General features: G+C 39.1%; 1 protein-coding gene across 2 annotated transcripts; it reads left to right on the top strand.

The window, feature by feature from the left end:
* The first annotated feature begins 12911 nt into the window (after positions 1 to 12911).
* On the top strand, positions 12912 to 17234 carry LOC104593822 (putative protein phosphatase 2C 44). Of its 2 annotated transcripts, none has more exons than XM_010253842.3 (6): positions 12912 to 13145; positions 13275 to 13492; positions 14205 to 14456; positions 15371 to 15647; positions 15786 to 15940; positions 16730 to 17234. In XM_010253842.3, exons 2-6 carry the CDS (start codon positions 13421 to 13423, stop codon positions 16868 to 16870), a joined length of 897 nt encoding a protein of 298 aa, XP_010252144.1. In that variant the 5' UTR covers positions 12912 to 13145; positions 13275 to 13420; the 3' UTR covers positions 16871 to 17234. The 2 variants fall into 2 exon arrangements, with proteins under 2 accessions (XP_010252144.1, XP_010252143.1); XM_010253841.3 differs by having other exon boundaries at positions 12944 to 13145; positions 13259 to 13492.
* The last annotated feature ends 7586 nt before the right edge of the window (positions 17235 to 24820 follow it).

Here is a 24820-nt window from a genome sequence, read left to right as displayed (position 1 = left end):
AGATGCGTGACTTTTTTAATTACCTTGCCCCTTGGAAATCGGGGCCTTTATATACTGATGCTCTGTCACATCGGGTGTAACTGCCTCTGATTCTCTGCTACAGCCATTATTCACCAGGCTGATTCGACTGGTGCAGGTAACCGTCGCACAGTATAGTCCTGTCAGCTGAGAGACGTTATGCAGAGCTGGCATGCACGATGCCACCTGACGTTGAGACATGGGCGCAGTCCTCTGGACTGGCAAGTGCCGTGCTGCCAAACAAGAGACGTGGGAGCAGTCTGACAGGCACGGTCTTATCAAATGAGAAGTTTCCCGAAGACACTGGGTTGCTCAGTAGCGAGCTCCTTTGTAGCGAGCTCCTTTATACCGAGCTCTTTTGTAGCGAGCTCCTTTATAGCGAGCTCCAATAGCGGCTGCCTTGCAGCAAGCCATTCTGTAGCGAGCTGTCTTGTGGTGAGCTGTTCATGTTGAGCTGTCATTTACGTCGAGTCATATCCACGTGCCCCCTGGTTAGGAGGTCGGGTCAAATCACCCTCCATCAATTGCCCCCCCACTCCTCAAGCTAAGGGTCTTGCTCTAGCGCGGGGAGTTCACAAAATGACGGGTGGATTTGACCCGCAATTCAAGCTAGGTTGACCGACCGTATGAAGTATATGTGCGGATGTCAGGCGATTTCTAGATTTTTCGGGCGCCAAAAAATGCGCCAAGCTGTCTTCAGTTTCGGAAAACGTGCAGTCAGCTTTATTTCAGTCTAGGAAGACGTGTAGCCAGTTTGTTCATTTATTCTTTGAATGCCCACAAACTCAAGCAATTTTATTTATTGACCCTTGAAATATAAATCTAAGTGTCATTTTCAATCTTCTTGGCTGAATTGCATTCATGATTTAATTAGATCTCTACTTGACAAAGGTCTGATTTCCCAGATTTTGAGTTGGTATGCTATCGCTCTGTACTATATTTGGTTTTCTCGAAATGAAAAATGTTTTAAAGATAGGCAAATCTCTGTCCAATGGCTAGTCTCTTATATCAATTCCATGTTTGCTCAAATATCTTTTCAACAAGCCCCAACAAGCTCATTAACGGCTAAAAATGCTAAATTTCTCTTAAAAGTGCATCCTTCTATTAACTGCATTATTTTTGTAGATGCAGCTGAATTGCATTCATGATTTAATTAGATCTCTACTTGACAAAGGTCTGATTTCCCAGATTTTGAGTTGGTATGCTATTGCTTTGTACTATATTTGGTTTTCTCAAAATGAAAAATGTTTTAAAGATAGGCAAATCTCTGTCCAATGGCTAGTCTCTCATATCAATTCCATGTTTGCTCAAATAGCTTTTCAACAAACCCCAACAAGCTCATTAACTGCTAAAAATGCTACATTTCTCTTAAAAGTGCATCCTTCTATTAACTGCATTATTTTTGTAGATGCAGCTATGTAGGATCTGTTTCTCACTCATCATTTTCTTATGTGGAAATCTACCTATCTCCTAATTTATCTTGCTTACATATTATTGGATGCAAAACTAACCTCAAATCTATTGTGGAAGCTGAATTATTTGCCATCTTGTAGGGAATCGAACAAGCTTCTCATATGTTCAAGGAAAACCTTTTAATTTGTTTGGATTCCCAACAAGTTATAAAGTCTGTATAGAATTAATCTTCTCTCCATTTCTTTTCTTTTGAAACTTATCCTGAGGGGGATACCTGATGTTCTGAACTTTATTAATGTTTCTCCTAGCTAATATAGTTATTTTATCTTAAAAGAAAAGATTGCTTCGACCTTTCTTATGTACATTGCTATTTCATCACAACACAATGGTTCAAAAGGAAGTGCGGATCTCTCGATTGTCTGAGGAGAGCGCCCATTACAGGGAGGAGTCTTCAAGTGTGGCGGCGGAGAGGGAGCTTCTTTGTCAGCTGGTCCAGAGCTTGGAGTCCATGCTCCACGAGCGGACCCGAAACTTCGACGCTGCAGTGGAGGAAGAGCGGGCTAAGGTGGTGGAGGACTTTAAAGAGTCCCAGCAGTTCCATGACTTCCAAGTCAAGTACGGCTCAAAGTCCTACCGCTCGAGGTTCAAGCTTTGCTGATGGCTGGTCCGGAAGAAGTTCTCCGACCTCAACCTCGAAGGCGTGACAATGAAGGACCTGGCCCTAGAGACGGCAGACTCTGCGGAGGAGGAGGAGCCCGAGTCCCTGGAGGAGAGTGACGAAGATGTAGAGGTGGTGGGACCCTGAGGCTGGTTGCTTCTTTTTTTTTCCTTCTTTTAAATGAATCTTTGAAGTGGTTGTTCCCGAGCGGCTGAGCCCGGTTCTCTTTTTTCTTTTTACTTTGACGTACTCTCCTGGGCTGTTAGGTCCGGTTTTTTATTATTTTGTTTATGTAAGGACCTGGGTAATGCTTGTTTTTCGCTTAGAATGGTTCCTTTTTTTATCCAAGCATGTAGATAGGTTACCCGAGCTGCTGAGCTGGCAACAAGCAAGGGTAACTGAAGAATCATTTCGAATTATGCGAGCTACTTAAGGCACCGAGGTCTTTCGTTAGCTCAGCATTTTAGCCCTTAGGCTGGGGGAGTGACCTATAGTCCACTCTCCTAGAGTTCGCCCATGCCGAAGAGGCGACTATGTCTTATAATGCCGAGGCCTTTTGTTAGCTCGGCATATTGGCCCTTAGGCTTTGGGAGCAACTAGGGTCCACTCAGCTCGGTGATTACAGGTAATACTACCTTAAGTTGACAATATTCCATACCCAAGGTACTTGTTTCCCTTCTAGGGTTTCGAGCTCATACGTTCCTTCCCAATTTAGCCCGAGCTTACCAACACTGGGCTCAGGCACCATAACTTTACAAAGAACCAGGTCTCCGACGCGGAGGTTCCGCTTTTTGACCCTGGTGTTATAGTACCGAGCTACTCTCTGCTAGTAGGTCGCGGTCCTAATGTATGCGAGGTCCCATACCTCGTCAAGTAGGTCGAGGTTGGTGCATAGCTCATCTTCATTTGTTTTGTCATCATACACTTCTAGACGTAGCGTGGGAACCTCGACCTCGGATGGGATGACTGCCTCTATTCCTTAAGTGAGGTTGAAGGGGGTCTCGCTTGTTGCGGTCTTCACTGTTGTCCGATAAGCCCATAGTACACTAGGTAGCTCATCTACCCATAGTCCTTTAGCTCGGTCGAGGCGTGCCTTTAGTCCGTGGAGAATGGCTCTGTTCGTGACCTCCGCTTGGCCGTTTGCTTGAGGATGCGCCACCGAGGTGAAGTTTTGTTGAATTCCCATATTTTTGCACCAGTTCTGGAATTTTATATCCTCGAACTGCTTACCATTGTCAGAAATCAGTACATGGGGTAGTCTGAAATGACACACTATATTCTTCCAGAAGAAGTTTTGCACAATCCGCGTTGTGATCATTGTGAGAGGTTCAGCTTCTACCCACTTAGTGAAATAATCAACTGCCACCACTAAGAACCTCCTCTGCCCTGTTGCTGGCGGAAATGGTCCGAGTATATCAATCCCCCTCTGTGCGAAAGGCCACAGCCTGGTGAGATACTTTAGGTCAGCAGCAGGCTGGTGGTGGATGTTGGCGTGCTTCTGGCACTTGTCACATCTTCTGACGAGCTTGATCACATCTGCCTTCATCGTTGGCCAGTAGTATCCTTGTTGTAGCGCTTTCTGGGCGAGAGCCCTACTCCCCAAGTGTCCGCTGCATAGGCCCTCATGAGTGTCGCGGAGCACGATCTTGGCCTCGGAAGGTCGCAAGCAGCGCAAATAGGGGAGTGTGTAAGATCTTCGGTATAGCCGTTCGTCTATTATGACGTATTTGGCCGCTTGATGCTCTACCCTTCTAGCAACATTACGATCTGCAGAGAGGGTCCCACGCAACGGGAAGCTCGCGAGCGGATCGATCCAGCTCGACTCTGCTTATACGAAAGAAGCAGCCTCCTCTGCCCCCCCGAGAATGCTAGGCCGAGGCAGGTTCTCTATGTACACGGTTCTCATGGTATTATCACCGGTGCTGGCTAACCGGGACAGGGCGTCAGTCTCAGTGTTCTCTGATCTCAGGATTTGCTTGATGAAGTGTAACTGAAAATTGAGCAAAGTCTCTTTGACTTTGGCTAAGTAGGCGATCATGGTTGGCTCGCGAGCTTCATATTCACCTGTAACTTGGTTGACCACAAGCTAAGAATCACTGCAGATGACGATGTGCTTGGATTTCACTTCATTTGCTAGAGCCAGCCCGGCTATTAACGCCTCGTACTCCTCTTCATTGTTGGACGCTGCGAACTCAAAGCATAATGCATACTCCAGTTTCACCCTACTTGGCCCATACAGAACGATTCCGGCTCCGCTGCCCTACTGGTTGGACGAGCCATCCACGTGAAGGATCCAGGGCTCCTCATCCCAGCTTGGGTTCGATTTAACTAGGAGAAAAGCCGCATTGGTTGCTACCTCACGGTGCTCGAGCCCAACCGGCCTAGGAACCTCGGGCTCATCCGACCTGGGGGCCTCGGGCTCGACCGGCCTGGGGACTTCGGTGTTGAAAGTGCATTCTACGACAAAGTCAGCTAAGGCTTGGGCCTTGATAGCAGTTCGCGGCTTGTATTGGAGGTCGTATTCGCTGAGCTCGATGGCCCACTTTGTCAACCTACCAGAGACCTCGGGCTTGAACAAGACTTGCCTCATAGGCTTGTTGGTGAGGACGATGACAGTATGAGCTTGGAAGTACGGACGAAGCTTCCGAGCTGTAATGACTAATGCATACGCCAACTTTTCGATCTCTGGATACCTCGTCTTTGCACCCTACAACACTTTGCTAACATAGTAGATAGGTCGTTGGACCCGATCTACTTCTCTTATCAGTACCGAGCTGACCACCTCGTCAAATGCAGAGAGGTACAGCTCCAAAACATCACCCTCCTCGGGTCGGGTTAAGACTAGGATACCGGCGAGGTACCTTTTGAACTCGATGAACGTGAGTTGGCACTCATCAGTCCATTCAAAGCCTTCGCTTTTAATTTCCTTAAAGAAAGGAAGGCAGCAATTTGCCGATTTGGACATGAAGCAGCTCAGGGTGGCTATACGACCATTCAACCTCTGAACCTCCTTCAATTTCCGGGGGGGGTCTCATATCTAAGATTGCCTTAATTTTTTCTGGGTTGGCCTCAATGCCGTGCCGGTTCATGATATACCCTAGGAATTTATCTGAGGTGACACCAAAGGCACATTTGTTTGGGTTTAGTTTCATATTAAACTTACGCAAAATTTCAAAAACTGAGTGCAAATCTTTTATTAGATCATTTGAAAATTGAGTTTTGACGACCATGTCGTCTACATAACATTCTACTTTCTTGTCGATCAACGACTCAAACAATTTATTTACATGTCTTTGGAAGGCAGCCCCGGCATTTTTCATCCCGAAGGGCATGACCTTGTAACAGTACAGGCCTAGCTCAGTTATAAAGGCTGTCTTTTCTTCGTCGGCAGGGTTCATTCTTATCTGGTTATAGCCCGAGTAGGCATCCAAAAAACTTAGCAACTCATGCCCTGAGGTCACGTCCACCAGGCAGTCAATCTTAGGGTGTGGGAAGCAATCCTTCGGACAAGCTCGGTTCAGGTCGGTATAATCGATGCACATGCACCATTTACCATTGGCCTTCTTTACCAGGACTGGGTTGGCTACCCAACTTGGGTAATGGACCTCTCTGATGAAGTCGGCAGTGAGGAGCTTCCCAACCTCCTCGTCAACTGCTCTCCAGTGCTCCGGGGCTAAGTTGCGTTTCTTCTGTCTAATGGGCCTAACTACAGGATCAGTATTTAGCCTGTGAGTTATGATGCTAGGGTCTATGCTAGGCATCTCTACCGTGGACCATAAAATAACATCTAAATTTTGGAGTAAAAAACTTACTAGTTGAGATCGCAGGGGCTCCTGGATTGAAGCACCGATCTGGAGTGTCCAAGTTGGGTCCTCTGCTAAGGTTGGGACGGAGACGGTCTCTTCCATAGGTGCAGCTCGCTCTTCGCATTGCTCCATAGGTCACTCCAGCTCGAGGTCGTCGGCCACCTTGGCTTTCCCTTTGAGGGCGGCGACGTAGCACTTGCGAGACTCGAGCTGATCGCCTCGCGCTACCCCAACTCCGAAGTCTGTGGGGAACTTCATCGCCAAATAATAGGTGGAGACCACCGCACGAAGAGCATGGGTGATGGGCCGACCTATTATGGCGTTGTACGGGGAGTGAGTTGCGATCACCAAGAAGTCGTGGTTAAGCCTCACTTTGCTAGGCCAAGTGCCGACTTCCACATGTACTGTGATTCTCCCCAGGGGCCTGACTTCCTCTCCACTGAAGCCTACCAAGGGAGTACTTGCGGACTTGAGGTCACTTTCTTGGAGCTGAAGCTTGTCGAATGCTGCCTTGAAAAGAATGTCTATCAAACTGCCAGAGTCGACGAGGACACGCTTGACTTCAAAGTCATTAATCCTTATCTTCACGACGAGCGCGTCATCGTGGGTGTAGTGGACCCCGCGCGCGCCATCCTTAGCGAAGAAGATTGGGTCTTCGGTCCTTGGCCGCTTCGGGGGGTTTTGCTCTTCCCTTCCAACCTCACGGGTTGATGTCCGAGCTGCAACTGAGGTGCAGCCCGTGACGACCGATCCTCCGACGATCACATGAATAGTCCCCCGAATTGACCTCTCTTCAGGGGGCTGCCTCTGCGACTGCTCTGCTTGCCTGCTACTGGGCTCGGGAGCATCTCTACCCTGCTCCCCTTGCCGACCTGCTTTATTATTATTATTATTTTGTACAAAATTTCTCAAGTATCCGTGACGGATGAGCTCTTCTATCTCGTCACGGAGGTTCTTACAATTCTCGGTACTATGACCGTGATCTTTATGAAAACTACAATACAGATTCTTATTTCTTACATTGGGGTCCCCTTTCAGCCGAGGCGGCCACTTCACATACGGGTTTGATCGCCATGAGGATCTCGGACTGCTTCGCATTCAGGGATGTGTAGTCAGTCCTTTCTGTTGGAGAAGCTCGGAATGGCCAACCTGGTCTTGCCCCCCGAGTTGGGTCTTTTTTCTTCTTGCTATCCCCTTGGATCGAGGACTCACCTTCCCTTTTCCTTTTCTCGGGCACGCTTTCATTTTTCTGGCCAATCTCCTCCTTCATTCCTATGAACTGGTCCGCGAGCTTGAGGAACTCGGTTACAGTCTTGGGTCAATTGACCACCACAAGCCACTTGAACTCTTTGTGCGTGATGCCTCTCTTGGCTACTGTGAGCCGCACTACAGGGTCCAAGTCGGGTATCTACAAACAAGCATCATTGAACCGCTTGATGTAACTCCGGATGGACTCTCCTTCCCTCTGGACTATGCCGAGGAGACTCTCCTGGGTTCTCGGGCACCGCTTGCTAGTGACGAAATGGGAGGTGAAGACTTGCATGAACTGCGCCCAACTTCTTATTGACTCGGGTGCGAGGTTCCTGTACCATGTGCGGGCTACCCCTTTGAAGGTTGTTGAGAAGGCCATGAACATGCAGGACTCATTGGCCCTTGCCAAGTGCATCTGCGACTGGAAGGCGTCGACATGGTCATTCGGATCGAACAATCCATCATACTTGTCCAAGGGAGGAAGCTTGAAGTCCTTAGGCATAAGGACAGCTAGAAGTTTTGGAGACAGGGGTGACGGCATTGAGAGGAGTGGAGTGGCTTTCAATTCGTCTGAGCTCGCCTCTTCCTTACCCTTGAGCTCGGACAGGTTGTGAGTGGCAATTCGGCGAGCTCGACGGCATCTCCGCTACTTCGTTGGCTCGGCGTTAGTACTGCTTGCTTCTGTGTTGCCGAGCTCAATGGGCCCAGGAAGGGGCTCGGATTGTTGCTGATGGTTGTGAATTGAAGGGCCCTGCCTATAATCCGTAGCCAGGACCTTGAACTGATTTTCGGCGAGCGGAATCTCGAATTGCGAGGGCCGAGGTGATGCGGGTCTGACTGGATGAGAGGCCCCCAACCTGACTATAGGCTGCAAGGTGGGGGGAGTGGCCTATCTTTCCCTTCTGCGGGATGAGATCTGACTCCCAATAGGGTTTTGACTTTGAGAGGTCTCTCCCCAGCGGGGGGGTTGCTTGCTGTGACGGTGGGGCTTGGCCTGCTTCGTAGTGGGGTGTCGAGGAGGGACTTGTTGCTAGTTTTTGGGTAGTGGTGGAAATTGCTATTGATATTGGTGCTGATAGACTTGGTGCAACACTTGCTGCTGATACAGCTGAAACTATTGAAACTGTTGCATTTGGGCCTGCATAGCTCACATGTAGTGTACTAGGTCTTCAAGCTGGTTTTGGCCGGTCACCGGAGGGATAGAAGGTTTGGCGAAGGTTGCTCCTATCGTGGAGAGAAGTGGAGTGTTCACAAGTGCCATTATTTGAGGCACGTTCAGAGTAGGAACTTCGTCTGCAGAGAGGGGGATGGTGAACTGTCCAATGCACACCACCAGGACCTGGAGTTGCTCTCCGGCGGTGTTCATTTCTACGCTGCGTCCGACGTTGTTGGAGAAAGCCATGAAAACTGAAGTCTATAAATTTTGTGGAAGAAGGCTTTTTGAAACATTCCCACAGACGGTGCCAAATTATGTAGCGTGATCTAGTCACTCCTAGCTGGCAGGGGCCTCGCTCCTAGCTAGAAACGGACAACACCTGAGAAGGAGAAGAAGACGAAGGATTCCCGGGGAGCTCGCCTGGCGGGAACACTCCAATGCTTAAGTTAGAACTCAGTGGAAAACTAAGATAGTTGCGAAGTGATAAATGCTAAGAGTGAAGATTCGTGACTTTTCAATTACCTTGCCCCTTGGAAATCGAGGCCTTTATATACTGATGCTCTGTCACATCGGGTATAACCGCCTCTGATTCTCTGCTACAGCCGCTATTCACCAGGCTGATTCGACTGGTGCAGGTAACCGTCGCAGAGTATGGTCCTGTCAGTTGAGAGACGTTATGCAGAGCTGGCGTGCACGACGCCGCCTGACGTTGAGACGTGGGCGCAGTCCTCTGGGCTGGCAAGTGCTGCGCCGCCAGAAAAGAGACATGGGAGCAGTCTGACAGGCACAGTCTTGTCGAATGAGAAGTTTCCCGAAGACTCCGGGTTGCTCAGTAGCGAGCTCCTTCGTAGCCAGCTCCTTTGTAGCGAACTCCTTTATAGCAAGCTCCTTTGGAGCGAGCTCCAATAGCTGCTGCCTTGCAGCAAGCCGTTCTGTAGCGAGCTGTCTTGTGCTTACTGTTCATGCTGACCTGTCATTTACATTGAGTCATATCCACGTGCCCCCTGGTTAGGAGGTCGGGTCAAATCACCCTCCATCAGATATGATGCGGGAAAAATCTTATTTTGATCTAGGTAGAGAAAATGCTTCAACAGGTGCAAAACCACATTTTGGAGTGGCTTTTGCGGTGGCTTTTTCCGATATCATAAAGGAAGATGGAAAGGTAGCTTCATGGCTTGTATTAAGCTGTTAAGTGAAGTCCTTGAATAGGTTTTATTCTCTAACATGCCCCATCACACAAAAGCCCATTGGGCTTGAAGTGTGGACAACACAGGCCCACCCATACCTTGTGCTAAAACTTAATTATTTATAATGGGGATAACGAGAATCGAACACTAGACCACTTAGTCAAAGTGGCTCTGGTACCATCTCAAAGAACTATTGAACCTAAAAGCTTAAGCTTTTAAGTGAGGTCCTTGAATAAGTTTTATTCTCTAACACTATATATTACATCTCTTATGACCAGAAGATGTCCAAAATGGCAAGCAGAAGTCATTTGTTTGAACACTCTCTTCTTGCTAAAAGTGTGCAGACATGTTAGCTACTTTAGCTGGTTATCAACTAAATAGATGTAAATACCTTGAGCATCCTCCTATAGAGATTCTATCTGATGTGGGAGGGTGTCTCAGGTATAGCTCAATTGCGTCACTGTAATAATAGGTCCTCTTAGTTTTTGTTTTTGATATTCAAATGAATGAAAAGAAACACATTTTGTAGTTTTATTGAACTTTTTAATTTTCCTATGACAATTTGGCATAGTTTTTGCACCAGACCTTTCAACTTTTGGCAGAAGCATCATTTGGATGTTTATGATTTTTTGGATTATTTAGTTATGTATCCTCATTAAGGGTGGCTTCCTTGATTTTATTGCAATAAAAGTCATCGTTTTACCAAAAAAATTGGATGTTTCTTGTTTTTTGTTTTGGAGGGGGAGTGGGGGGGACGTTTCCACCTTCCAACGGGGTTCCTAGTAGTGTAAACTAGTGTTTTCAAACTGTTGTTGACGCAGATGGTTGGACCATTCGGCCTGAAAATCATCTAGGAAATCGGTTTTGTTTCACCCTTAACCTGTTCTTGGGTCAGAAACCATTGATTTGGTCAAAGAATTGTTGACCTGGGCGGTCAAAACATCGGCCCATTCGACTCGGACAGCGGTTCACGGTTTAACAAGAAGGCATAAGAGGTTCAAATACAATGGCTCGTGACAAGAATGAAGAATGATCTCTGAGACAAGAATGATCTGAGATCGTCCTAGAGAGAGAGAGAGATCATAGAGAAATCAGATCTGAGATCTAAGGGAGATTTGATGCTTGGATGCTGCATTGCTATTGCCGCTGCCATTGCCATTGCTACTGCCATTGCCGGTGAACATCAGATGATCCTCCTTCTTCCCTCCTCCTTCATTCATTCCCTCATTCCTTTCCGTTTTTTTTTTCTTTCTCTCCTCCCTCCTTTCTCTCTTTCCTTTCTTTCTTCCCTTCTTTTCTTTATTTCTTTCTTTCTTTCTTTATTTTTTTCTCAACCGAGTTCCAACAACTAGATATGTCTATTTCTCTTAATAAAAGACTAAACTGCCTGAACTATTTGACCCAACTGGTTGAACTATTGACTAGAAACCGGGGGCCAGAACGGTTCTGTTTTTGGGTCAGCCTTGGTGTTAACTTTTTTTAATTTCCAATGCACTCAAATCATGCACAAATGGAACACCTCCGGCAACACCACCATATCAAACATTGTCAAAATCAACACTTATAAGTATTCCATTATGAACTGATCTATTGAAGTTCTCTTTGTTTGGTTTTAGGGCTAAACTTTTTGATGTACCATTTTAGTACCTAGACTTCCAGAAATATACATTTAAGTCCAACTCCCTTGAACTAACTTTATAGTGAGGGGTAAAAGTATGAAAATGCCCATGTTCTAACTCTTTTTTTATTGTTCATCTTTCTTCTACATTTGGACTTTGGGTTCAGTTTGGAAGGAGTATAAATACAAAAATGTACAGTGCAAATACATTCAAAATAATACAAAATACAAGATTTTACACTCTACATATTTGTATTTGTACTCTTTCCAAACTAAGCCTTGGATGCAAACCAGTGGTGACAAAATAAGCATCCGAAAGTGAGATAACCCTAAGGAACAGACCGGGGTGAGCTAACTTTGTTGACGCTGATTTGCATTTGAAATCCAAAGGTAGAAGAAAATTAATAGTGAAAAAAGAGAAACAAAACATGGGCATTTCCCACTTTCAAACAAAAACTTTGTTCTTAGAGTATCCACCCACTCAACTAAAAGGTTTGAGTTTCAAACAATAATTAATTACCTCCACCTTCGAAAAAGTTAGTGGTAATTACCTCCATAAAAATAAAAAACAACAAAAAAACTCACTTCAAATAATCATAATCCATAAAGTGGATTATTGTTAAAAATAAAACTTGTTTTAATCTCTTAAATTATATAACAAACTTATATATAAAAATATAAAATAAAAAATGGATGTCAAACAAAATCTATCAAAATATATAAATAAAAAAACCAAAATACTGACCCACACTTCGTACGGGTCATTCTCTAGAAACATTTTGAACCATATAATCAACCCGTATAATAAAAAAACGGAAAAGTACGGATACACCCGATGCACAATTCTGAATTCCAGCCCCCTACTACTAATCCTCTCCCCCTTATAAACTACATGCTGCCCGTGAATTTACATCAGTTCATGGTCAGATAAAATTCTGATCTGGGCTATAAAATTCCCCCTGTACTATAGGGCTATAAAATTCTGATCTGGGCTGATTTGGTCATTCTCCCATAAAAAAAAAGCTCAAAACTAGGTGTCGACCCAGCCCATATAGTAGCTGTACTTCTGGGCTTCAATATCCATCAAGCTACCCGGCCCACCAGGCTCCTGGGAAAGGGACAGGAACAAGATGATCCACGATGGATGGGCTGGCCCAGTGGCCCAGGCCCATACACCCCGCGCCCGATTGCGGTGTTCAGCTGCAGGCCTGCAGGCTGCAACTGCCGCGGGATTGTCAGCTGGTTGGCAGTGGCACACAAGAAAGAGAGAGAATTTAACGTGTCGTTTTGGCTGCAGCATCCACGGCAGCCATGCGTGGCATTAACATAATTCAATAAAATCAATAAAAAAAGGAAAATTTCACTTTAATATCTTAAATTTTGGATAATTTCAAGTAAGTATCTGAATTTTTAAATGTGTCATTGTAGTTTTTAAACTTTCAAAAAGCGACAAGCGGATCTCTACTGTTAACCATCGTTATCAATTGAAAATGTCAAAACAATTCTTCAAAAGAAGATGCTATTCAAAATAAGAGAAAAAAATATAAATTATGATAAGGAAACAATAATCGAAAGCAAAACTATTGAATAGATAACTGACAATTGGTTAATAGTAGGGATTAATTTAATACTTTTTAAAAGTTTAGATACTAAAATGATACATTTAAAAATTTGGGCACTAACATGAGATTATCTCAAAGTTCAGATACTAAAATAGAATTTTCCAAAAAAAAAGTCAATGAAGCATTACATGTTGGAAACTTCGAGGAAGACGCTACAAGTGAATACAGAAGAAGATGATGATAGGAAAGGTTGGCTTGAAACTTTGAAGGAGGTAGGGACCACACGGAAATAGCCCAACGCTCTGACCAGAAGAAACCTTTCATCCATTCAAACCAAGCAAGAAAATGCACCCATCTTCCCATTTTCTCACCACCCAATTCCTCCGCGCTTTCTCCTCTCTCTATGTGACTCTTGACTTCAAGCTTCCATCCTGAGGCGTCCATCCTTCCCATCCAACGCTCAAGCTAAGCTCTTAGTACGTTTTCAGGCAGATGAGACGATACGATACACTTAATAATCAGTAGTTCTTGATTTGATGAATGGTTATTTAATTCTTAAATATTGTTGAAAATATTGATTTTTTTATAGGAAATTCCTGTTACAGCGACGATGAAACAATCTACTTCACATCTCTTGGCTTCTTTCTTCCTTCTTTCCTTGTATTTCTATGTTAATTGATGCATAAATAATTATACTGAAACAAGGAAGAAAGAAAGTAAAACAGAGGAAGAGGAGGCTTATGTTTGGGACATGGAGAAGCAATCAGTTGCAGCCACTTCGACCAACGGCCGGAAGAAAAACGAGTTTCTTAACATGATGAAGGTAACCCTTTCTTTGATTACTCCCACGTCTGCTTTTTCAATCTGATTCTAGGTGACATACCCTGAAAAACAGTCTAATTCTTGGTAAGATTTTCAGTGGGTTTCTGTTTTTGTTTTTATAGTTTTGTTGCCCATATAGAGAAGATGGTTTCCTACTTTCCTTTGAGTCTTATTATTTGTTTTGGGGTATGCCTTGAGTATCTGTTCTATTTATTATATTATAATCCAATCCAAATTATGGGTTTTATTCTCCTGGGTTGGCTCTGGTGTTTTCAGTTGTTCATGTGTTTCTTTCGGATCATTGTTTTGTTCTGTCATGTGTTTCTTTCCTTGAATCTCGTTAGTAAGATGACCAGCAGAAGATATGGAAGTTTTCTAAAACATAAGCATAATATTTGAGATGATTTGGTGTCATAATATCAAGGTTTGGGCTTATTTTAGCATGTGTTATTGGTGTGCTTATTGAACTGGTGCTGATAATCTACCTGCGGTTTTATACTTTCTGTTGCATGTTGAGTGTCTTGTTGGAAATCTGAATTCTCGATTGCTGAAATTCCTCATGTATTTTTGAATTGTAAACTTTTATCGAAAAGAAATAGGTTGCTTAGGTTTGTTTCAGCTCTATTTTGGCTTCATGAAATCCGATCAAGGTGATTTGCAACTTTCCTGATGTTTCTACTTTGTTTTCATGTTTTTGTTGGGTTTCAATATAGAGTGCTTTTTCTCTGAATTCATCGGCTCCAGACACTGGGAAGGGGCGAAGTAAATCATCAAGTAACAGAGTCTCACATGGATTCCACCTGGTGGAAGGAAAATCCGGTCATGACATGGAAGATTACCATGTTGCAGAGTACAGGAGCAAAAAGAACCACGAGCTCGGATTATTTGCCATCTTTGATGGGCACCTTGGTGATCGCGTTCCAAATTATCTGAAGAACAATCTTTTCAATAACATACTTGAGGAGGTAACTCTATCCCCATACAAAAATATTATACCCTTTTGCTAATTTGTTGCAACTTCTTCGTATCTTGGTCGCCGTCTATTTTTTGTTTTCATGTTCACATTTTGGCTCCATTCATCTTCCTCAGTTATTAAATGTGGAAATAAGAATTGGAATGAAAAGATGAAAGATTGGAAACTCCTAGATACATTGTCTTATGTTAGTTCATTCTGTTCCTTTAGTTACACCTAAGCAAGAAATAAAACTTATTTCAGATAGAAATGGACAGGCTCCACATTTTCACTTCATATACTATTTTCAACTTGTGATTTGTAAATATTTGCGGCCCGAGATTTTGAACCGCCACTTTGCCACATGGTGTTTTAACTTTCTATATGGTATGCCAATGATGCAATTTGTTTCTTAAGCTTTTATTTCCTTTGTAAGAGAAGATATATTTGAGGAAAAGAGTTGGGATGCTGAGAGAAGAAATAGTCCAGTTAAGGACCCTAGCAATCAAGAACAAGGGAAACAAAGAAAAGAAAAACCAAAGGAATACAATCTCTTTGTTCCATACTCATTCTTCTGACGATCTCCTGGACAAAGCATCACCCAATTTGTTCACTTTGTATGCCAGCTTAGAAAGCTCAACATCCAGTGAATATGTCCACTGTTGGATTTCTCTAGTAGCATAGGGAAGTCTCTGTGGGCTAGAGTCTTGTAGAAATCTAAACATTCCCAGGACAAATATCCTCAAAATTGAATGATAATATTTCATATAGATAGGAATTAAGAAAATTGAGTCTAACTAGAAATTAAGATACTGAATTGATCTTTTTTATTTATTTTTGTTTCCAATATTTATTCTCCCACTGTCCTATAAAACGCTGCTTTAAACTAATTATATTTACTCTACTTTTATATCTAATGTAATACAGCCAAACTTCTGGAAAGACCCTGAGAAGGCGATAAGGAATGCCTACCGTTCTACTGATAAATATATTCTTGAAAATTCTTCGAGATTAGGGCCTGGTGGTTCAACAGCAGTTACAGCAATTGTTATTGATGGTAAGGACTTATGGGTAGCAAATATTGGTGACTCCAGAGCCGTCTTGTGCGAAAGGGGCTCTGCAAATCAACTTACAGTTGACCATGAACCAGATAGTGAAAGGAGAAGGATTGAGAAGCAGGGTGGTTTTGTGACAACTCTTCCTGGTACATTTTCATTTGCCTATTCAACTGTCTTCGGATGCCTTTTTCTTCTTCAATATTTGTTCCTGTAGGGATTACAGTGTCAAATCCCATAGGATATGAGAAGCTAAACATGCTTATATTTGTCAACTTTTCTTTCAGGAGATGTGCCTAGAGTTAATGGCCAACTTGCTGTTGCACGTGCATTTGGTGATCAAAGCCTCAAGGCTCATTTAAGTTCAGAACCTGATGTAAGGCATGTAGGCATTGATGAAACTATGGGATTTGTTATTTTGGCAAGTGATGGCTTATGGAAGGTTAGTGTTTATCTCATTCACAACAAAATCATAATTTTTTAGTGCTTTTTATTTTTTTCTATATTTATTACTGTCATTTTTAATGTTTTTCCTGAGTTCTAATTTCCCCCTAGAGATAGGAAAAAGGACAACCTAAGGACTTAATCCCCATCAGTGCATGTGTATTGTAAGGGTACCCTTCTGAATGTATATTTTAATTGGTTTTGCTTCCATCTGACAAACAATTAGGCACAACGAAGGACCAGGAGGGTGAATAAAGCTTACCAGTCTGCAATTACCATTAGGCAAGCTTTATATGCTAAGTTGTTTTTAGTGAGCTTCATTCAGTTGCTCCATCCCATCTGGCTGTTTAATAATGGTGAAGTGGCTGAATTGAATGACTTGTTTATTTGTCTTTTAGTGGATGGACTAATTAAATAATGAAATATGTGAGGGTGTAGTAATCAACCCCACCCCACTTCTGCTTCAACCATTATGGATTTCACAACATCTATATAAAGACAGATCTACAAAGTCATTCAGTCCAGCCACTTCAGCAGTCATTGAACCTTCTCTTTTATTTATTTTTGAAAGTGCTTCTGTTAGAAATTTAATTATAGAAATGTATACCTGAGTGATTCTTATACATCACTCTTGATTATCTAAGAGTGCCAATTGATTGAATCTCATTAAATAAATGTTAGCTTTGCATGTGGGAAACTGAACTATATCATCTCGTGGCAAGAACAAGACAAACACAATTTCTTTTTCCCAAGTTGAAGTAGAAAACTTTTTTGCCCTCTTTTCCAGGTCATGAAGAACCAGGAAGCAGTAGATTTGGTGAAATCTATAAAAGATCCTCAAGCAGCAGCAAAGCGGTTGACCACCGAAGCGTTGGCGAGGAAAAGTAAAGACGACATATCGTGTATCGTCATCCGCTTCAGATGCTGAAAAGAATGTGCTCGTTTGTGATTTCTGTTAGTGTCATTCCTTCTGAATATGAATGGAGACTGGGAGGTTGTACCTGTAGAGAGAGCAGAAATTTGTTGCAGATGTTGTTGCAGACTTGCACTGTGACCATAACATATCAGCTGGTGTTTGAGCAATTAGAGAAAAGTGCGAACCACCCATATATCATCAAGGAGAGGAGAGAGTCCCCACCATGAATGGGTCTGTCTGGAGCCTAATTTACATAATTTACAGAGCTAGCTAGTTCTTTCTTATTGATACTTGGAACATGAAAGATTTCTTTTGTACTGTATGTATATATTATATGTGGTCTATTGGTATTATAACATGGAAACCATTCACTTTATGTAGTCTTATCTTTGTTGTTCTGTTTATCAGGGTGGTTTTGTGTTATTGAGCTGCTTTAACAGCAGCTTAAATCTCTGAATATTTTCTCTACCCATACCCCGTGCATGGTCCTAATCTCTTACTATCCGCGAGTCTAGAGAGGTGATTCCGAGAATATGTGATGGTTCAATTCAACCACGAAAATGGAATCAGAATAGATTCATGCCGTTGCTGAGGTGGATGTGGCAGCTATTTGTATGGATTCCAATCCGATGGTTACCAAAAAATATGCTTTCTTTTTCTTGTAAAACCAAAATTATGCTTTATGAGCCATTGTTGATGCTGCTCGGTGTCGAGTCCGGATATCCTGTACATTTATTTCTATACATTTCCCTGCACAACCTATTAAAGTGAGACACGTTAACGTTATATGGGTTAAAGGATTTGTACGTGCGAATAATTTAACCAGAATGAAATTACTTCCGTTTCTTTGTTATAGAGAAAAACAGGGGCAGAGTGGTGTTGGGAGAAGGAGAGAGAGAGAGAGAGGGAGATGGGCCTCCTCTTTCTTCGTTGTTGATGATCAAACCAGAGAGAGAAAGGAAAGGACGAGAAGTTTCCATTCCAATCACTGCCATCATTGTGGCTAGTAAACAATCCTCTCTCTCTCAATGCTCTTTTCTCTTGCCCTGCTTTCCATTTTTTTTCTTCTTCTCCCTTGTACTAGCTCAGTAGCTTGATCATGCTTTCAAGATCAAAACTGTAGTTATCTATCATAAGCTCCTAAATTATTGGCAAGATGGCCTTGGGGGAAACCTTCTAAGAAAACACAGATTTATCTTCATCGCTATTTCTCTTTTGTTTTATAACTTTTATTTTAATGTGTTTTTAAAGAGAACCTTTAAACAGAGCATCTTTAATGTTAAACTATTAACCGTGTGGTGGTATTTCATGCTTCTCATGTGCAGAAAAATGTGTAGGAAGACATGTGCAAGATATCCAGACTCCTCGGTGTCAGAGCACTAGTAGTCATCACTGGTACGTTAGGTGGCTTGCACATATGAGAAGAGGAGATAAACTATCAAACATAGCAGCTAAGTATTTAGTGAGAAGTGAGGACTGATTCCTAGTCTCATGGGAAAAGAGAGGATTGCGGTTATGACATTTCCAATTAAGCATCTGAAAAAAAGAGGATTTTAACTCAATTTCTAGCGGGGGAAAATCTGAAAGACTTAATAATTTTATTTACTATTAATTAATATTAAATTATTAATCAAAATTTGTTGTTAATTAACTAAAAGCATTTAAAGTTATTGTTAATATCTAAAATTTTAATAATTGTATTTTCATTTAATGTTGATTTATAGAAAATAATTATTATTAATTTAATACGAACAAACATTTTTTAATAAATTTCATTTTATTAATAATTTGTAGTAATTTTAATAATTGTTATTATTTTTAAATGAAGTTTTGATTAACTTTAAATAAATAAAAATAATTATAAAAGCTAACATTTTTATTAATTTCACTAATAATTAACAATTATATAGGAAATACAATATGGTGTGTTCAAGGCGGGGCACCCCATCCCCGTCCCTATCCCATAGTCAAGACACTCTACCCCATCCCTAGTGTCAGGTGGGTTTAGGGTAAGGCAACCACTCCTCAATGTCGGGCAAGTTCAAGGGCAAGGCACAGCATGGCACAACATGTCCCCAGTATTGGACGAGTTCAAGTACAGGTGTAAATCAGGTTGTGTTGGGCTGGCATGGCATGACCCGCATGTTTGTGCGGGCCGTGCTGTGCTGGCCCACAAGGCGTCCTGAGTCGTGCCTCCCTCCCCTGTGATGATTTGGGGGGTTGGTTCGACACAACCCTAGCCCGCACGGGCATGGGCTGGGATGGTCCATGGGCTGAGCCTTGGACCAGGCTAGGCCGTGGATCAAGCCAAACTATGAGAGGTCCATTTAAAAAAAAAAATTGAAAAAGATGTTTAAATTTTTATTTCATATGATTTTTTATACATTTAGACCTATTCATGGGCCGAGTAGCCCAATGGCCCGCTCCGGCCTAACCTATTATTTTTCAAGCTTGGACAAAATTTCAAGCTCGTGGGCTCGAGCTCGAGATTTCTCAAATAAGCCCAGTCCGGGCCTAAGCCCGGCCTGATACTATTACATATATAAAAAGTACTTATGTTATATATATATATATAAATTAGTTTATTAATTTATTAAATTATTATTAATTAATATAGTATTAGTTTATAAAAGTATACTAAAAATAAGACATTTTTTGTATAGATCGGGCTTTTGGCTCGGGCTTTCACATTTTCTTTTGATAAAGAGGCTCGTGTTAATTATAAAACTATGATTTTTTTTACAAATTAAAAATTTTATTTAATTCTAGTCTAGCACAAAAACATATATAACATTTCTATATATATATTAATATAAAATTTGTTATTTAAATATTATATAATAATATTTACCATACATGCATATAACTTCCAAGTTGAGTTTATTAGGGGTTGTTTAGCTTGGGCCCTATCCGCTAAAGCCATAATTGGACTCCAAAAATTTGATACCCAATTGGACTTTGAATCTGATTATCCCTAATAATGTGGGCATTGTTAATATCTTAGGTAGACCTAACTCAAAAGAAAATAGTTGATTGAGCTTGCAAATTTATAGATCTAATCAAGTTAGGTTAAGTTATAAATGATTTGTTACTTTATACTATTTATAGCTTAAATTTTAATTACTATTAATTACAGTTTAAAAATAATTATGGTTAATTATATTACTAATAATAATTAAAATACATTATTTTTTCATTATTATTCAGTATTTTTTGCAATAAAATAAAATAAATTTAATTTTTTAATTATTTTTAGTATTTTAATTAAGCTTCAGGTTTTTTAGAATTTTCGAATTTTTAATTATTTTTTTTTTCATTATTTTTTAGTAATTTTTGCATATGAGTATTGTTCAATAATTTTTAGTATTTTCAGCATTTATTTTTGCATAATAGTCACTAACAAGTTAATTTGCATTTGCTTTCAGTAAAGATAAATTAAATAACTAAATAAATACCATAGTTAATATAAAATACAACTAATTTTTAGTACTTTCAATAATTTCTAGCTTGGTTATTTTTTAATAATTTTTGGTATTTTTTAAAAATAAAATGCTATTAGTTGTACTTTTTAATTATTTTTAGTAAATACACTTATTAATATAAAATATTTTTTATTTTCATTATTTTTAGTATTTTAATTACGTTTAGGTTTTTCATATTTTTTTTGGATTTTTAATTAATTGTTTGTATTTTTTTCATTATTATTCAGTAATTTTTGCATATGAGTAATTTTTTGCAAGAAAATACTGTTAATAAAACAGGTTTTGCATTTTAAATTTTCATTAATTTTTATCATTTTTAATGAGTTTATTATGCACAATAAAGTTCTCAACTCATAAAAAATATTAATTGATTAAAAATACATTAATACAAAGTTATCTAATAATAAAACTATCAATTAATATTTTTATATTTAAATTTCTTATTTTTAATTAATTGTTGGTATTTTTTATTATTATTCAGTAATTTTTGCAATAAAATACTATTAATAAAATGGGTTCTGCATTTTAAATTTTCATTACTTTTTATCATTTTTAATGAGTTCATTATGCACAATAAAGGTCTCAACTCATAAGTTATCTAATAATATTATTAAAACTATCAATTAATATTTTTATTAGTGTTTATTAACTTCGATTTTTAAGTATAATTGAAACACATTTTTAATATTTAACAAGTTTTGTTAGTATTTATTTTTAGTGAAAGTTTAGTGGATTTTTAAATTAATAAATTTTTGATCATTTAACCTTAACATATTTATATTATTTGATTAATATTATTACGATTCTCTCTCTCTCTCTCTCTCTCTCTCTCTCTTTTAAATGTAATAATAACATGCATTAAAATAAGAGGCCTTGGAAAACCCAAAGGTCTGTCTCTAATAGGGTGCAACTTTATTAATGTTAAATTTTTTCATATCTTAATGTTAATTTTTTCATATCATTGTTAAGGCACTATTGTACACTTTAAAGTTTCAATTTTATCATTCACTAATTTATTTTGCCAGACAACTTTCAAAGAGTAATTCTCCCTACTCTGCTTGGACGAAATCAATTAAAAAGGCTTAACTGAAGTAAAAGGAAGTAAATCTTTTCTCTTTCAAGGTATTTTAGTAAATTTACATGTGAATAAAGTTGGTTAAGGGTAAATTTGGCATTTTAAAAAATTAATGCATTGCATTTTCTATTTGGAATGCTAACGAAAGGAAGTTATTTGCACCTTTTTTTTTTCAAAACAATAGAGGAGGTTTTGTATAAGGTCAAAACACAAGGGAGTTTCATAGGATTGTTAGAAAACCCAATGAGGTTTTTATAATTCTACTTATTTTTAAATGGAATATAAATTATTTTTAAATCAATTAAAATATATTTAAAATTAATAATTTTTATTAACTTTTTATTAATCCTTATTAAATTTAATTAATTATATTAAGATTTTACTTTTAGTAAAACTTATGTTGGTTTTAAATTAGTAAAAATTAATTATAAAACTAATAATTGTTAGATGGTTTTCTATTAGTTTTATATTAACTCTAAATTGATTTAGTTTTTATTTATCTTATTCCTTTTTATTAGTTAAATTATTTTTATTATATCAACAAAAATGTTTTCATCAATAACAATAATTAATAATTATTCTTATTTTATTTAAGTAATTAAATTATTGTTACTATGGTTAATTCATTTTTTTTATTTTTAAATAGAATATAAGAGTTTTAATTTTTATGATTTTTATTTAATGTTTTCAACCTATCATTGACTAAAATAGCTAAACCATTCAAGCAATCACTTTACCCTATTTCTAATTCCGGGTTTCTTAAAAACCTCTTTGTTCAACCTGGGTAGTTAAACCGTTGACCCTTTTAATCCAGTCATTGGGTCATAGGTTACAATTTACAATGTAGACACCCCATTTTTGTGTCATTCAGTCTTTTTGCATCACTTTGAGCTTCAAACATGTTTTAGTTACCTCTCAGTTGACCCAATGCATTTTTGGAATTTTACAAAAGTTAGGGCCTCAAGGATCCAAGACAATAGGTATATAGAGCCAAAAAATTTGAATCCAATGACACCAATATCACCCAAATCCAACACCGTTTACCCCTCCATCTTAGGACTCAAAGCTAGAACCAATTGCGATCATCCGGTCAAAGTCATTTTGATCTTGAATCTCATCTCGCATCCAATCAGAAATACAACATCATAGGTAGGGGTGGATTTGAGCCGAATACTTGGCTATTCGAGTTTGGCTCGCTAAAATAGTCTTAGGCTCGAGCTTAAGCTTGAGATTGATTCGAGCTAAAGACTTAAGCTTGAGCTTAGCTCGATTCAAAGCTCGCAAGTTCAAGCTCGGCTCGGTCCGAGCTTAACTACAAGCCAAGTTTTTTCTAAAAAATAAAAATTATACATATAAAAATATTTTTTATTTTACATACAACAAAATAAGAATTATAATAATTATTTACTATTATACATATAAAAAATAAAAATATAAAAATTGTTTTTATTTTACATACAAAAAATATGAATTATAAAAATTATTTATTTTATATATATTTATATATTTATGTATGTATGTATGCATGTATATAATAAAAAATTATTTATTTATTATACTAGGCTTGTGAGCTTTACGAGCCAAGCTTCATTGGGCTCGAGTTCAACTCGATTAGCAAACGAGCCTATGTATCAGGCTCGGTTTAAACTGAGCCAAGCCAAGCTTTTTACGAGCCAAACTTGAATAGCTCATGAGAAGCTCGACTCGTGGTCACCCCTAACCATAGGTACGTAGAGCCTGAAAATCCAAATCCAACAACATTAAGATCACCCAAATCCGAAATTGTTTACTCCATCCTAAGACCTGAATCTAGAATTGATTACGATCGTTTGATCAGGGTCATTTTGATCCTGAATCTCATTTCATGTCGAACTAGAAATCTAAAATCAATGATTAAAGTATCGCTGTTGAGTATCATATCAGACAACTTGGATATGGATATGGATATAGATACAGATACGCTTTGGAAACACATGAATACTGATGAAAAATATGGATATGCTAGGCAAACACATAAAAATTTTATAATACATTAATAATATTAAATTTAAGGTCAAATAACCATAAATAATGTATAAATACATAGCAAATGTATGTGAAAAAAATATATTACAATTAATATAATATGATGCATAGATATCACACAATTTTATTGATAATTTTTCAATCAAGAGTTCAAAATGCAAAACATATTTTTCTAATATATTTTAATTATAATATCAATTATTTTCGATTTTACTATTTTTACTTCTTTACATTAACAAAAAGGTCAACCAGATATTAAATTCTCTATGTAAATTAAAATATCCATTAAATCCAAAACTATAGGTATGTAGAGATCTAAAATCCAAATCTAATGACACCAAGATCACTCAAATCATATACCATTTACCCTTTTATCCTAAGACCCAAAGCTGGAATTGATTCCAATCGTCTGATCGGGATCGTTTTTGATCCTGAACCATATCCTATATGAAATCTGAAATCCAACCTTGTAGATGGATAGAGCTTGGAATTATGAGTCCAATAGTACTGGGATCATCCAATTCTGACACCGTTAACCCCCTCAATGTTGAGATTCGAAGCTAGATTTGATTTGGGCATTTCATTTGGAATCCTCTTCACTACAATTTCAAACTTAGGGTATCCCATGACTAGATCTTCCTCCTAGACTCTAGGACTATCTTAAAATCCAAGATTTATCCAACTAAGGAGCTTCCAATCAATCAAGACAATCATCTAAATTTGGAATCTTCAGTTTAGATAAATTGGTGAAATTTTCCTTTTATTGTCTTGATTAATTGAAAGGATCTCCCACAAAGCTGTCTTGACAGCTCCTTCCTTTATTCATTTACTTCCAAAAAAAACTCTTTAAACCTCATCCTTTAATCTCCCTTGGCTTTTCCTACCTCATCCTTTAATTCCCTTCTAAAAAATCTATAAATACCCCCCTTCACATCCCAAGGCCTTACCCACTCACTCTCCAACGTCCCTAGAGTCTTCCATACATGTCTGAAGTCTAAAAACCTCCCAAGAAAGCCGAAACATTCTTGAACGCATATGAGTATGGATCTCGCTCTTCTCTTTCATCTCTTAAATCATGCAATGTAGCTGATCATTCTTACTCATATTTAAGTTTATTTTCACTATAGACACTTTTTGTTAGTATCATCGTCAACTTTGTATTTTTGTACAGATTTGTCTTAATTTAACCTATGCATTGAAGTTCTTTTTGTTTTTTGTTTTTAGTATTTCTAGTTCTGCACTAGAACTTTTACCTCCTTTCACTTTTAAACCTTTGATAAATTCTGCATAGTAGGACATTTCATTCTTGAAACTTAGTATTGCTAGTTATATCATGTGTACATGATTCCACCCACTAATTAGGTGTTTCATTTGATCATA

Source organism: Nelumbo nucifera, chromosome 5 (genome assembly GCF_055504915.1).
Source record: "Nelumbo nucifera cultivar China Antique chromosome 5, China Antique-T2T, whole genome shotgun sequence".
Taxonomy (NCBI): domain Eukaryota; kingdom Viridiplantae; phylum Streptophyta; class Magnoliopsida; order Proteales; family Nelumbonaceae; genus Nelumbo; species Nelumbo nucifera.
Note: the sequence above shows the minus strand (reverse complement) of the source record. Positions and strands in the feature narration are given on the sequence as shown.